The 14,667-nt window shown below is 45.1% G+C and overlaps 1 protein-coding gene across 1 annotated transcript; it reads right to left on the bottom strand.

Annotated features, from left to right (window-relative positions):
- Nucleotides 1–5,226: 5,226 nt before the first annotated feature.
- LOC112122943 (olfactory receptor 14A16-like) lies at nt 5,227–6,162 on the bottom strand. The gene has a single exon (XM_024221644.2). It carries the CDS (start codon nt 6,160–6,162, stop codon nt 5,227–5,229), a length of 936 nt encoding a protein of 311 aa, XP_024077412.2.
- Between the last annotated feature and the right edge of the window lie 8,505 nt (nt 6,163–14,667).

The following is a 14,667-nucleotide window of genomic DNA, read 5'->3' as shown; positions in this document are numbered from 1 at the left end:
ATTTACCACAGTAGGAACAAAGCGTAACATAAGAAAAAATATGAGCGATTCCAATTCGATCACTGCAGTTGTTTGGTAGGATAAACATTTATTTTTATTACCCAGACTCAGTTTGTCTTTAGGAAATATTGAAATAGTTTTCTGTCATAAACAGATAGTTAACAGTTAATGCCTCTTTTACCTGTAAAGGGTTAAGAAGTTCACCTAGCCTAGCTGACACCTGACCAGAGGAACCAATGGGAGGACAAGGTGGTTCAAAGGGAAGGAGAAAAGTTCACTTTGTCTGTTGAGTTTTCACTTTGGACTGGAGTGGGAAAGCTCCAGAATTCAGCCTCTTATTAAGTAGTGAGTATTAGTGAAGGAAATAAATAGGTTTATGTTTATTTCTTTGTAACCTGTCTTATGCAATTAGAGGAATAGTCAAATTGGGTATTTGGGTATTTTTTTTTGTGTGTAACTAAGGATTTGCCCAGGGGAACATCCTCTGTGTTTGCACTCTGTTCTCAGAGGGTTTTCTTTTACCTTTCTTTTCTTTAATTAAAAGCCTTTTTTCTTAATACCTGATTGATTTTTCCTTGTTTTTAGATCCAAGGAGGTTGGATCTGGATCCACCAGGAGTTGGTGGGAGAAAGGAGGGGGGATGGTTAATTTCTACTTGTTTTAAGATCCAAGGGGGTTGGATCTGTATTCACCAGGGAATTGGTGAAGAGTCTCCCAAGGCTACCCAGGGAAGGGAATTAGCACATTGGGAGTGGTGGCAGCGGACCAGATCTAAGCTGGTAGTTAAACTTAGAAGTTTTCATGCAGGCCCCCACATCTGTACCCTAAAGTTCAGAGTGGGGAAGGAGCCTTGACACTTTCTCTTCCAAAATGTCTTTTCAGCATAGCAATACAGTATTTATTTATTTAAATAAAAAAGATAATATACATCTTTTATAAGGAGTAGGTGCCCTATCACATCATAAATAAGACAATAAAATCCCATCAGCATTAAAATAATCATTTAAACAGGAACTCAGCTATTCACACACCTACAGAAACTTTTTTTAATTCCACTGGTCTACAATTTTTGAGAAGTCGTCTGCTTCAGAGATAAAATGTGCTATTTATTATATATTTTGATGTGCTGAATTCAAATATGACAATTAAAACAACTGATTGGCTACTGTTTCTAAGATATTTAAGTTTTTACATTTTATGTCTATGTATATTGTGTAGATAGTAGAGTTTTAATCATAAATTGTAAACTTAGATCTTTTCATGTGTTTATGGTTGCTTTACATCAGGCCTGCACAACTTGTAAAGGGGCGAGGGCCATATTACTCCAAAGAAAACAGCTGAGGGCCGAACTCCCCTCCAGCACTGCCGAACCCCTCCCCAGCGCCACCCACTCCCCTTGAAACACAACAACCCCCCCAGCGCTGCCCAGCCCCCCTGAAACAACCCTCCCCCAGTGCCGCCCACCCCACGGAAACAAACCCTCCTTCCCTAGCGCTGCCCCATCGAAACAGCGTTCTTGAACCTTGGTAATATGTTATAGCGGGCCCCTAAGGTAGTATAATTAAGGTAAAAGAAAACTGTCTTTTTGCTAGAAGTAGAATAAGATCTTCCCCCCACTTTGTAATCAATTGCCCTGTTGAATGAATGAGGTGTGAATGAGGAAGGCATGGAAGGCAGGAACCTCCAGACAGCTGTAACCCTTGGAGGGGGGATGGGAGCCAGACCAGATCAGTAGAACAGGTCAGCCACCAACTCACCCCTTGCCTCCTCAGCCCCCCACCCCCGCCCCTGGCTCACCCCCCCCCCCCCCCCCTCTGCCCCCTCGCCTCCTCAGCTCCCCTCCTCAGCCGCCGGCTCACCTGCCCCCCTGCCACTGCCTGCCCGCTCGCCTCCTCAGCCGCCGGCTCACCTGCCCCCCTGCCACTGCCTGCCCGCTCGCCGCCTCAGCCGCCGGCTCCCTGCCCCACTGCCACTGCCTGCCCGCTCGCCTCCACAGCCGCCTCCTCCCCCGCCGCCGGCTCACCTGCCCCCCCGTCACTGCCCCCCTGCTCACCTCCTCAGCCCCCCGGCTTGCCTACTCACCCCCCGCCACTGCCCGCCTGCTTGCCTCCTCAGCCCCCCTTTCCCCCCACCGCCGGCTCACCTGCCCCCACTGCCCCCACGCCTACTTACCCCCTGCCACTGCCCGCTCGCTCGCCTCCTCAGCCCCCATCCCTCACCCGCTGCTTGCCTACTCACCCCCCGCGGGCCGCACAGTGAGCCCACAAGGGCCGCATGCGGCACCCGGGCCGCATGTTGTGCAGGCCTGCTTTACATGATAATATTTCACCTGTCCTGTTTATGTAACACTTTAAAAATCAGCAAAAGGGTTATATAATTAAAATTTATTATGAAACAAAAGGCAAAAAACTATTATGTACATAGTTTAGTCCTATTCAGTGTCTACTCGGCGCTTCTTGGCTTGTCTCTTGTATTGATTAAATGGAGCATCTCTTGTCACTGTCCAGCAATAGTCTGCAAGCATTGATGGGTTCCACTTGCCCTGATAGCGTTTCTCCATTGTTGCAATGTCCTGGTGATATCGCTCGCCGTGCTCGTCGCTCACTGCTCCGCAGTCCGGTGGAAAAAAATCTAGATGAGAGTGCAAAAAATGTATCTTTAGTGACATGTTGCAACCAAGGCTTTTGTATACCTTGAGGAGGTTTTCCACCAACAACCTGTAGTTGTCTGCCTTGTTGTTTCCGAGAAAATTTATTGTCACTAACTGGAAGGCTTTCCATGCCGTCTTTTCCTTGCCACGCAGTGCATGGTCAAATGCATCATCTCGAAGAAGTTCACGAATCTGAGGACCAACAAAGACATCTTCCTTTATCTTAGCTTCACTTAACCTTGGAAATTTTCAATGGAGGTACTTGAAAGCTGCTTGTGTTTTGTCAATGGCCTTGACAAAGTTCTTCATCAGACCCAGCTTGATGTGTAAGGGTGGTAACAAAATCTTCCTTGATTCAATAGGTGGTGGATGCTGAACACTTTTCCTCCCAGGCTCCAATGACTGTTGGAGTGGCCAATCTTTCTTGATGTAGTGCGAATCTTTTGCATGACTATCCCATTCGCAGCAGTACTTTATGTATCCAGTCTGCAGACCAAGCAAGAGAGCAACAACCTTCAAATCGCCACAAAGCTGCCACTGATGTTGGTCATAGTTTATGCACCTCAAAAGTTGTTTCATGTTGTCATAGGTTTCCTTCATATGGACTGCATGACCAACTGGAATTGATGGCAAAACATTGCCATTATGCAGTAAAACAGCTTTAAGACTCCTCTTCGATGAATTAATGAACAGTCTCCACTCATCTGGATCGTGAATGATGTTGAGGGCTGCCATCACACCATCGATGTTGTTGCAGGCTACAAGATCACCTTCCATGAAGAAGAATGGGACAAGATCCTTTTGACGGTCACGGAACATGGAAACCCTAACATCACCTGCCAGGAGATTCCACTGCTGTAGTCTGGAGCCCAACAGCTCTGCCTTACTCTTGAGTAGTACCAAATCCCCGACAAGGTCATTCAGTTCACCTTGTGTTATGAGGTGTGGTTCAGAGGAGGAGGATGGGAGAAAGTGTGGGTCCTGTGACATTGATGGTTCAGGACCTTAAGTTTCATCCTCTTCCTCGTCTGACTCAAGTGAGAATGATTCTGGTGCATCAGGAACTGGCAGTCCTTCTCCGTGGGGTACTGGGCGTATAGCTGATGGAATGTTTGGATAATGCACAGTCCACTTTTTCTTCTTTGAAACACCTTTCCCAACTGGAGGCACCATGGAGAAGTAACAATTGCTGGTATGATCTGTTGGCTCTCTCCAAATCATTGGCACTGCAAAAGGCATAGATTTCCTTTTCCTGTTCAACCACTGGCGAAGATTTGTTGCACAAGTGTTGCAGCATATGTGTGGGGCCCACCTCTTGTCCTGATCTCCAATTTTGCAGCCAAAATAAAGGTGTTAGGCTTTCTTAACCATAGTGGTTATACTGCGCTTTTGTGATGCAAAAGTCACTTCACCACAAATATAGCAGAAGTTATCTGCACTGTTCACACAAGTACGAGGCATCTCTGCTCACTTTGGCTAAACAGAAATGTGTCCCTTTGCAAAATCAAACACTGACAAATAAGAGAGCACGACACTGTATGATTTCTAGAGCTGATATAGAGCAATTTGTTCAGCAGAGTGATGTAAGCTTCGTTATGATTGCATCATCCATGACTTCTTGGAATAACATGATGCAATTCATATCATGTATGACGCAATACCAGCTTCAGATTGCATCATTCATTGTTTTGCCTAAAACGCAAGTACTGTCTAAACCCAGTCATAGATTTATTCATAGATCCAGTCAAAGATGTATTTTAGTCATTTCTGGTTTAAATTGAGATCCCTTCCCTTTATAACTCACTTATCCTCCGCCATTCCCAAGTCAAGGGTCGTATATACTGACCCAATAGCATATCTTGAAAACTAGAGCCAATCAACAAATTTAAGCATCATTTTCGTTCTCAGTGACCCAGAATTAGTAAAGTTTGACTACATTTATTTCAGAAGCATTTTGGCTGTAGAGCAGTGTTCTTCATCATTAAGGAAAGGAAAACTCCAAGTCACCCAAAAAAGCCTTTCAAAGACATTATGGCATTGACACATTGAATAAATGGATATCCAGATTTAATCAAACATATTCCACCATGCAAATTCCTACCCCCCAAATGTCACCTGGAACAAAGAAGTAACTCAACCAATGAATAAATAAAACGAAACAACATGAAAAAGAAACAATCAAGCAAACAAACAAGCCAAACCTCTCATACCCCGATCACAAATTTTATCCCCCCCAAAAAGGAGATGCACCAGAAAGTTCATGAAGTCCACTAGTGACTTAGCTTTGGCTATTGATATTCTGTGCAACATGCTTAGATAGCAAGGTGGTGTTAGCAGTATAAGGCAGATAGATAGGTGTGTATGTACATTTATGGATCGATATTTAGATTCTGATCATTTTTACACTGGTGTAATTCTAAATTAACTCATTTTACTTCAGTGGAGTGAGTCCGCATTTTATGATTTCATAAACAGATTGCACCCTATGTTCTCAAGGAGACAATTTTGTCATCAGTTGATTATATTCATAAAGAAGCTCAGAATGAAATCTCAATCAAGTACGAATGATGGACATTTTAATTCTTGGTGAATAACCTCCACACAATCAGTTTCTTTAATGCAGCTTTGATCTCCTTGTTCCTCATGCTGTAGATGATCGGATTCATCATTGGAGGCACCAGAGAATAGAGAACACCCATCATGAGATCCATATTTGATGCTGAGCTGGAGGTGGGTTTCAGGTACTCAAAGAAGCCAGTGCAAAGAAACAAAGAGACCACAGTGAGGTGAGGGAGGCAGGTGGAGAAGGCTTTATGCCGGCCCTGCTCAGAGGGGATTCTCATCACTGCTTTGAAGATCTGCACATAAGACACAATAATAAAAACAAAGCAGTTTAAGCTTAAAAACACACTAAAAGCAAGAAGTCCAACTTCACTGAGGTATGAGTCAGAGCAGGCGAGCTTGAGTAGCTGGGGGATTTCACAGAAGAACTGGTTGATGACATTGGACTGGCAGAAGGGCAACCTGAAGGTGTTCCAAGTGTGCACTGCAGAGTACACACTACCAGTAATCCAGGCACTGGCTGCCATTTGGACACAAGCTCTCTTGTTCATCACTGTCTCATAGTGCAGTGGTTGGCAGATGGCGACATATCGGTCGTATGCCATGATGGTGAGTAAGGCAAGATCAGCTGCAATGAAGACTACGAAGAGAAAGACTTGGGCAACACATCCATGATAAGAAATTGACCTGGTGTTCATGAGGGAGTTGGCCATGGATTTGGGGACAGTGACAGAGATGTAGCCAAGGTCTATAATGGACAGATTTATCAGGAAGAAGTACATGGGGGTGTGAAGATGGTGGTTGAGGGCTACGGCTGTGATGATGAGAAGATTCCCCATCAGGCCTGCCAGGTAAATCACTAGAAACACCACAAAGTGCAAAATCTGCAGTTCCTGAACGTCAGAGAATCCCAGGAGAAGGAACTTGGTCACCATGGTTTCGTTGGACATTTTCTTTCTCATTTCATTGTGTGATGGCTGTGGAGAGAAGTACAAAGACAGTGGTGGGGATTACAGTGACAGAGGGAGTGGCCCTGATTCCCCACAGTAATATCTCATGATGTGAGTGTCAACGATGCACAGTGCTCGTCACTGTTATTAACTAGGAGTGGTGAGTTATCACACACGTGCAAATTGGCGCGGCTTCCTTAAAGTCAATGGAGCTGCATCAGTTTGCACCATCTAAATATCTGCCCCAGGATTTGGCTTAATAAAATGCCATGTGAAGGATGGAGGAAAGTACAACCCAATGCAACATTCTAGGCAAGCTGGATCCTCTCTTGATTCAAAAAGCAGGCTCTGTTAAAATGCCAACACAGCCTGATATCCACTCTCCGGGGAAATATGACATAGACTTGCTCAGCATCGTGTATGAGAGCTTGTCTTTAGTGACTCAACTGCACTACCACATAGGTGACCTGCTGCCTGCATACGTATTGATTTGTGACACAAGATCCCACTTCAATCTAAGTGTAACAATGGGCTAGTAGCATCGCTCAGCTACCTCTTTGCCTCTGTCATTATCTGTCTGTGTGGGTCACTGGCCATCAGGAGACTTGGGGGTCTATTCTTCGCTCTGCCACTGACCTGCTCTATGACCTGGGCCTGTCACTCCCCCCCCGTGCCTCTGTTTCCCGTCCCACCCTTTCTCTGCCTTGTCTGCTTGGACTGTGAGCTCTGTGGGGGGTGGGCTGGGTCTTGTTATGTGTATGTTCGATGCCCCCATTTACAGCATATTTGTTTAGCCGGCAGCATATTTGTTTAGTGGGACAGAGGATACTGGTCTAGAGCAGGAGATCTAGATTCTAATCCCATTCACCTCCTCTATGTCCTGGGGCAGGGTTAAGAGAGACAGGCTTTGGCGTGGACTTCAATTCACTGTTCCCCATCTGATGCATTAGTATGTTTAATAAATATGATGTGGGATACCAACTTTGCTGCTTACTCAGTATTGCCATTCAATAAGTGTACCTTTGAAACAGAAATATACACAGTTGCAATAGAGTGTTTGGGTTCAAATTTTACTATTACTGGATAATGTTAATATTCCCAACCTGATTGAAATCAAAGTTTCCAATCTGGAACATTCAGATATTTTCCGTTTAAATTATTTCAAAGGAAAACTTGGGGTGTGAAGATGGTGGTCGAGGGCTATGGCTGTGATGATCAGAAGATTCCCCATCAGGGCTGCCAGGTAAATCACTAGAAACACCAAGAAGTGTAAAATCTGCAGCTCCCGAATGTCAGAGCATCCCAGGAGAAGGAACTCGGTCACAGTGGTTTGGTTGGACATTTTCTTCCTCAGTTCATTGTGATATGAACATGGAGTGAAAAACAAAGACAACGGTCGGGGTAACAGTGACAGAGCGTATGGCCCTGATTTCCCTCACAAATATCTCACTGTAGGAGTGTGAAAGGTGCACAGCATTCGTCACTGCCATTGATTAGGAATGGCAAATTAACACATGAGTGTAAATTCGCATAGGTCCCTTAATGTCAATGGAGTTGCATCAGTTTACACCATTTGAAGATCTGGCTCAAGATGTGGCTCGATAAAATGCTGTGTGATGGATGGAACAAAGCACATCCAACCCCAATGATCTAGCCAAGCTATTTCCCTTACTGGGGAAATATGTAAACTTGGATGTGGAGGTAATATATTAAAAAGCTAATGCTGCCTGATTTCCAGTTTATGAGGAAATATGACATGGACTCTTAAAGCATCCCCAATCACAGCTCAGTTGTAAGGATTCACTGCAACACCACAGAGATGGCCTGCTGCCTGTTTCCAAAACTGATCTGTAGCACCAAATCCCAGCTGCATTTCCATCGCTGTGAGATGAGGGGCTAATAGCATCACTCAGCTACTTCTATGTTGTGTCATTTCCCTCTGTGACCGTATATCTGGCCTTTGCCGTTCAGTGGCAATCAGGAGACTTGGTTTCTATTCTTGGTTCTTCCATGGACTTGCTGTGTGACCTTGGGCCTTCCTGTACCTCTATTTCCTCTCCCTCTCTTTCTCTGTTCTGTCTACTTCAGTTGTAAGCTCTCTGAGACACAGGCTGTGTTTTACTATGTTTGTGTGCTGTCCACCTGTTAAGAATATTTCCGGTTAGCAGGCATCAGTGTGAAACAGAGGATACGGTGCTAGAACAGGAGATCTGGGGTCTAGCCACATTGCCCTCTTCTATGTAATTGAGCTGAGACAGGCTTTGGCTGGAGGCTTCAACTCTCAGTGCCTCAGTTTAAAGATGCCTTTATGTTTAAAACATATTCTGAGGATATTAACATTGCCGCTTACTAAGTTTTACCATTCTGCAACAATCTTTTTGAAAGAGCACTAAGCGTGATTGGAATAGAGGGTGTTATTGGACAATATCAATGCTGGCCCACTGGCTTAAATATTAGTTTTCAATCTGGAGAATTCAGATATTTTCTGTTTAAATTATTTCAAAGGAAAAGTGAGCTTTAAATTAAAAAAAAAATGATAGGTCTGTGCTATCCTTAAAATCAATGTATGTATTGGAAAAATCTTTTTCTTTTTTCAAAAAACTTTTTCAGTTATACGCATTTTTTACCAGCAATTGTTTGGTTCTTAATTCACAAAATAATGGCTTGGTTTCTACAATTTCAATGAAAATAGAATTTTTTATGCTTGAAAAATGAGCAGTTCTATATATTTGATTAAATGATAGTAAAAGTTTCAAAGAGTTCCAATTGTAACTCATAGTTCTAGTATTACACTGCTCCAGTATATTAGCACCCAAACATATTTAATTGAAATAGCAGACTTACAGTATTGGTCTTTGTGGAATGTTTCCCAGCCTCTGAAGCATTGGACAGTCCACTGCCAGGATTCTTTTGTCATTGTCTGTCTGAGCACATGTCAATAATGCCTCATCACTGTGTTATCAAGCTGCTGTCTCCCAGTCTCTTCATGATATTCACTGAGTTGCTGGGTCTCTCTGCAGTTCCTAGCAGACAGGGACCCACTCCACAGATGGGTGCTCCCCTCTTTTGCAGGCGTGGCTGAAATGTGAAGGACTAAATGGGACTGGGGATTGGAAGCCCCTCCCAGCTCTGAAACTGTGCAGGATTCAGACACAGTCATAGCCTAGGATATAACTTGCTGGAGCTAAATAGCTGAATCTGATCTCACCTCAGAAACAAACCACCCTGACAAGCTGCCCTAGCTGACCCTAACCTCACAGAGGGGGAAGAGCACCCAGCCTGGATCCCACAGAATGGCAGCATCCCTGCAAGGACCCTGGGTTATAAACAAGGCAGGGCTGAATCCTATGTGGCATCTCAAGGGGATTGCAGAATAGAATATATATTGGTAGTGCAGACATGTGACCTACAACAGCTCAGAGCCCAGTGGCACTAGAGCCCAAGCCGGCCTGGAATAGCCTGTTCCTTCATTATTGCTACATGAACAGCTCTCGGAGAGTAGATTTTTTTTTCTCCTGCATTTTGTCAGCAGCTTTTGGGATGCAGCCACCAGAGGAACCCACAGCTGAGGCCGCTCTGGCTGTTTGATGTTGGTCACTAAGAGGTAGCCGGAGGCAAACACTAAAAGCTCAGTGCAATGTCCTAAAATGGTGTAAATTGACACAGTTCCATTGAGTTCCGAGGAGTTAGGGCTTTTTACACCAAGTGGAGATGTGGCCCTTTGATTTCAATGGAGCTACTTAGTTTTACATTAGCTGGGGATCTGGCCCTAAAACAGCAATGAAGCTATGTCAGTTCTCACCAGTTGGGAATCCGGCCTCATTAACTCCACTGGAGCTACTGCTGATTTACACCAGCTGGGGATATGTCCCCCAAAACAATTTAAAATCAATTTTATTTGCCGGTGAACCTGAACTGAATGGAAGACTAAAGTTTCTATCCAGTCGACATGTACTTAGCTCTTTGCCCCATTGGAAGGGGGGAGGGATAGCTCAGTGGTTTGAGCATTGGCCTGCTAAACCCACATTTGTGAATTCAATCCTTAAGGGAGCCACTTAGGGATCTGGGGCAAAAATCAGTACTTAGTCCTGCCAGTGAAGGTGGGGGGCTGGACTCGATGACCTTTCAAGGTCCCTTCCAGCTCTATGAGATAGGTATATCTCAATATATTATTAAAATTTGTGAGGAGGGATTGCTCAGTGGTTTGAGCATTGGCCTGCTAAACCCAGGGTTATGAGCTCAATCCTTGATGGGGCTGTTTAGGCATCAGGGGCAAAAAAAAATATAGCTGGGGATTGATCCTGCTTTGAGCAGCGGGTTGGACTAGATAACCTCCTGAGGTCCCTTCCAACCCTAATATTCTATGATTAATTGTCAGAGTGTAACTTTTAATGGTTAAGGAGAAATTCATTCCCACTGGGGACAGAACTTTGGAGGAATTCAGTGTTGCAGAGATTTTTCTGTATCTGAATTTCAACTTTTATAGGGATGGATGACCTGGCTTTCTTTCTTTCTTTCTTTCTTTCTTTCTTTCTTTCTTTCTTTCTTTCTTTCAGCAATTCTATGATTGCAAACATGAAAATAAAAGGCACTTTAGACTGCAGGTGCAATACTGTATGCCACCTTAAAACTGTTTATTTCACACTGATTGTAGGTATGTCAGGGAGACTGAATAAATAGTCTAAAATCTTGAGATCATGGTTCATAGACAGAAATGTATGAGGTGGGCACCCAGCTGGGAAATTGGCTGATGAATATATAAACATTAGGTCTGCAGCGGCTAGATAACATAACAGGGATGGTGAGGGAACAAAGAGTGGGGAAAGGCCCAGTCACAGACACCCACCCAGAGAAAACACCTACTCCAGCATGAGACAGGCAACTTCAGAGGTACTCCTAGAAAGAGTGGGGAAAAGTTGTGCCACATCTGTATAAAACTGGGTTGTATCTCCCAGAATTGATCCATGTGGTAGTATTAACTCCCCATCTGGTGTTAACATTTTCACAGTATCAGGCTTTCTGCAGACTCAGGTAGATGTTGTATTGGTTACATTTGCTAACATCTTAGTTATGGGTTGTTTTCAAGCTTTCTAGCCCACGAAGAATAGAAAATTACATTTGTTTAAAAAAATAAAAAACTGAGATTCTGCTGTAATTCCATGTCTCCTGGAGCTGGGGCGCTGTGGTAGGTCTAGAGTGCTTAACGCTTAATCCAGTTACTAATGCTATCCTAATGTCACATTTCCATATGAACAATTTCCGTAGCTTGTGCTGGGATGTTATGTGATGTTGAATGGGCAACGGGGTAGTCCCCATAATTTCATCTGCATGGAGAGGCAGTGGATCACAAATGAGAGAGGAACCTTCCTCAACACAATCTCTCTACTGGTGTACAGTCCATGTGCTCTAAAAAATAGTCTGAGAACTTCAAGACAGAAAAGTCTGCCTAGTTCAGTCCCTTTTCAGGATTAGGACCAAAGAAAAGCAACATTTGAAAATAGGGCTCAAAATAATTATTGCAAATATTGTCTTAATATTAACAAGATGGCAAATGCTAACGCTGAAGGTTCTCTAAAAAGACATGGACTAGGCTGCAGCTATACCGCTCTAGTCTTAAAAGCGTAAAGAAGTCCTTAGACTCCCAAATTACTAAGGCCAAGTTTTAAAGATATTTAGGTGCCTCTAGGAAATTATTGGGGTACTTTTGAAAATGGGAGTTCAGCTCCTTAAAGCATTTGAAATTTAGAGTAATAAGTAACATTTTTATTCTAACAACATTCCTTATCCTCTTTCCCTTTAGCTGAAGAGAATTTTTAAGAGGAAAAACAAAACAAAGCAAAACAAAATAAAACTTTTCTGACAGTCACTCCTTAACTTTACCTTTGTTAAACTTAATATATTGAGCTCCTTGAGTCTATCAATAGATGGCATTTTTCCAATCCTTTAATCATTCTCATGGCTCTTCTCTGAACCCTCTCCAATTTATGTACAACTTCTTGAACTGTAGGGAGCAGAAGAGTATTCCAGCAGCAGTAGCACCACTGCCAAATATACAGTGTGAGAAAGTTCCTCCTCTATCTTGGTGGGTCCTGCGCTTATTGCCTCAGAGATTCACCATGTGGGTTGGGGAACAGCCCAGAGACCTTCCCCTCTGGAAGAACCCACAGTCCAGGTCAATTGGGAGGTTTGGGGGGAACCCGGGCTGGCCCTCTACTCCAGGTTCCAGCCCAGGGCCCTGTGGACTGCAGCTGTCTATAGTGCCTCCTGTAACAGCTGCATGACAGCTACAACTCCCTGGGCTACTTCCCCATGGCCTCCGCCAAACACCTTCCTTATTCTCACCACAGGACTTTCATCCAGGTGTCTGATAACGCTTATGCTCCTCAGTCCTCCAGGAGCACACCCTCTCACTCTCAGCTCCTTGCGCCTCTTGCTCCCAGCTCCTCACACTCGCACCACAAACTGAAGTCAGCTCCCTTTTAAAACCCAGGTGCCCTGATTAGCCTGCCTTAATTGATTCTAGCAGCTTCTTCTTAATTGGCTCCAGGTGTCCTAATTAGCCTGCCTGCCTTAACTGGTTCTAGCAGGTTCCTGATTACTCTAGTGCAGCCCCTGCTCTGGTCACTCAGGGAACAGAAAACTACTCATCCAGTGACCAGTATATTTGCCCTCTACCAGACTCCTGCACCCCACTGGTCTGGGTCTGTCACATATCCCTCCCCCCTGCTCAACACCAAGGGGTTGGGCAGCTTGGGACGCCAGACAGTGCACACATGACAAGCCATCGGCGTTGCCATGATGGCTCCCTGCTCTGTGTTGCACACGGAACTGGAAAGGTTGGAGGGATAAGAACCATCTGGTCACCCTTGTGTTCTTCTCCTTGTTCCGCCTCATCCATTGAAGAGGGGCATGGTCGGTCACGAGGACAAAACTTCTCCCGAGCAGGTAGTAGCGCAATGTTTCCATGGCCCATTTTACAGCGAGGCATTCTCTCTCCACCACTGCATATTCTTGTTCCCTTGGAAGGAGTTTCTGACTGATGTATAGAATTGGGTGTTCCTCCTCCCCGACCATCTGTGATAGAACGGCCATCAACCCTACTTCGGATCCATCCGTCTGCAGGATAAACTCCTTGGTGAAATCAGGGGCTACCAGTACAGGGTTACTGCAGAGGGCAGTCCATAGGTCTGTGAATGCTTCCTCTGCTGCGTCAGACCATCTCACCAGATCATGTCCACGGGCTTCCACTAGGTCTGTCAGGGGGTTGGCCCTTGTGGCAAAGTGGGGGATAAATCGTTGGTAATACCCCACCACACCTAGGAACGCCCGGACTTGTTTCTTGCGACTTGGTCAGGGCCAATTTTGGATGGCTTCTAACTTGTTCACTTGGGGTTTTACCAGACCTTTTCCCACAATGTAGCCAAGATATTTGGCCTCTGTAAACCCTACAGCGCACTTGGCAGGGTTTGCTGTAAGGCCAGCTCGCCTGAAGGTATCGAGGACTGCCTCCACCTTCTCCAGGTGGGTTTCCCAGTCTGGGGTATGAATGACCACATCGTCCAAGTAGGCAGCAGCATAACTGTTATGCGGGCATAATAGCTTGTCCATGAGGTGCTGGAAGGTAGCTGGGGCCCCATGTAGTCCAAAAGGGAGGACAGTAGATTGAAAAAGAACCTCTGGTGTAGAGAACGCAGTCTTTTCCTTTGCGTCTTCTGAAAGGGGAATCTACCAGTACCACTTTGTCAAGTCTAGGGTAGTCAAGTACCAGGCATTACCCAGACGGTCCACTAGCTCATCTATGCGAGGTATGGGGTACGCGTTGAATTGGGATACTTGCCGGAAGTCGTTGCAAAATCTTGTGGTGCCATCAGGTTTGGGCCCCAGCACAATTGGGCTGTACCACTGACTGCGGGATTCTTCGATGATCCCCAACTCCAGCATTTTTTTTACTTCTGCTTTTATTTCCTCCCTTTTTGCCGCTGGCACCCGATAGGGCCTCATTGTTACTCTGGCCCCAGGGTTCGTGGCGATGTGGTGATATGTCTCGGTTGTTCGACCTGGTTTTGACAAGAACACATCTTGGTTCCGGAAGATCATCTCAGACACCTCATTCTTCTGATCTGGTGTTAAATTGGGAGACACTCTCACCTGTTTGGAAGGCTTGTTTTCCTGGGTTAGGTCTTTTTGGACCGTTGTGCATGCCTCTTGTGCATGCCAGGGTTTCAGAAGGTTAACGTGATAAATCTGTTCTTGTTTTCTGCGTCCTGGCTGCCGCACCTTGTAGGTTACTTCCCCCATGGGTTCAACCACCTCACAGGGCCCCTGCCATTGGGCCAGAAGCTTGCTTTCTGCCGTGGGTACCAACACCATAACCTGATCCCCTATTTGGAACTGTCGCATTTTTGCCTGGCGATTGTAATGGGTTCGCTGGGCCTCCTGTGCCTTCTCCAAATGTTCCCGTACAATAGGGGTGACCCGGGCTATCCGGTCTCGCATCTGCATTAC

This window comes from Terrapene carolina, unplaced genomic scaffold, assembly GCF_002925995.2.
Source record: "Terrapene carolina triunguis isolate 2854851 unplaced genomic scaffold, T_m_triunguis-2.0 Scaffold119, whole genome shotgun sequence".
Taxonomy (NCBI): domain Eukaryota; kingdom Metazoa; phylum Chordata; order Testudines; family Emydidae; genus Terrapene; species Terrapene triunguis.
This window is presented reverse-complemented; position numbering and strand designations above follow the sequence as displayed.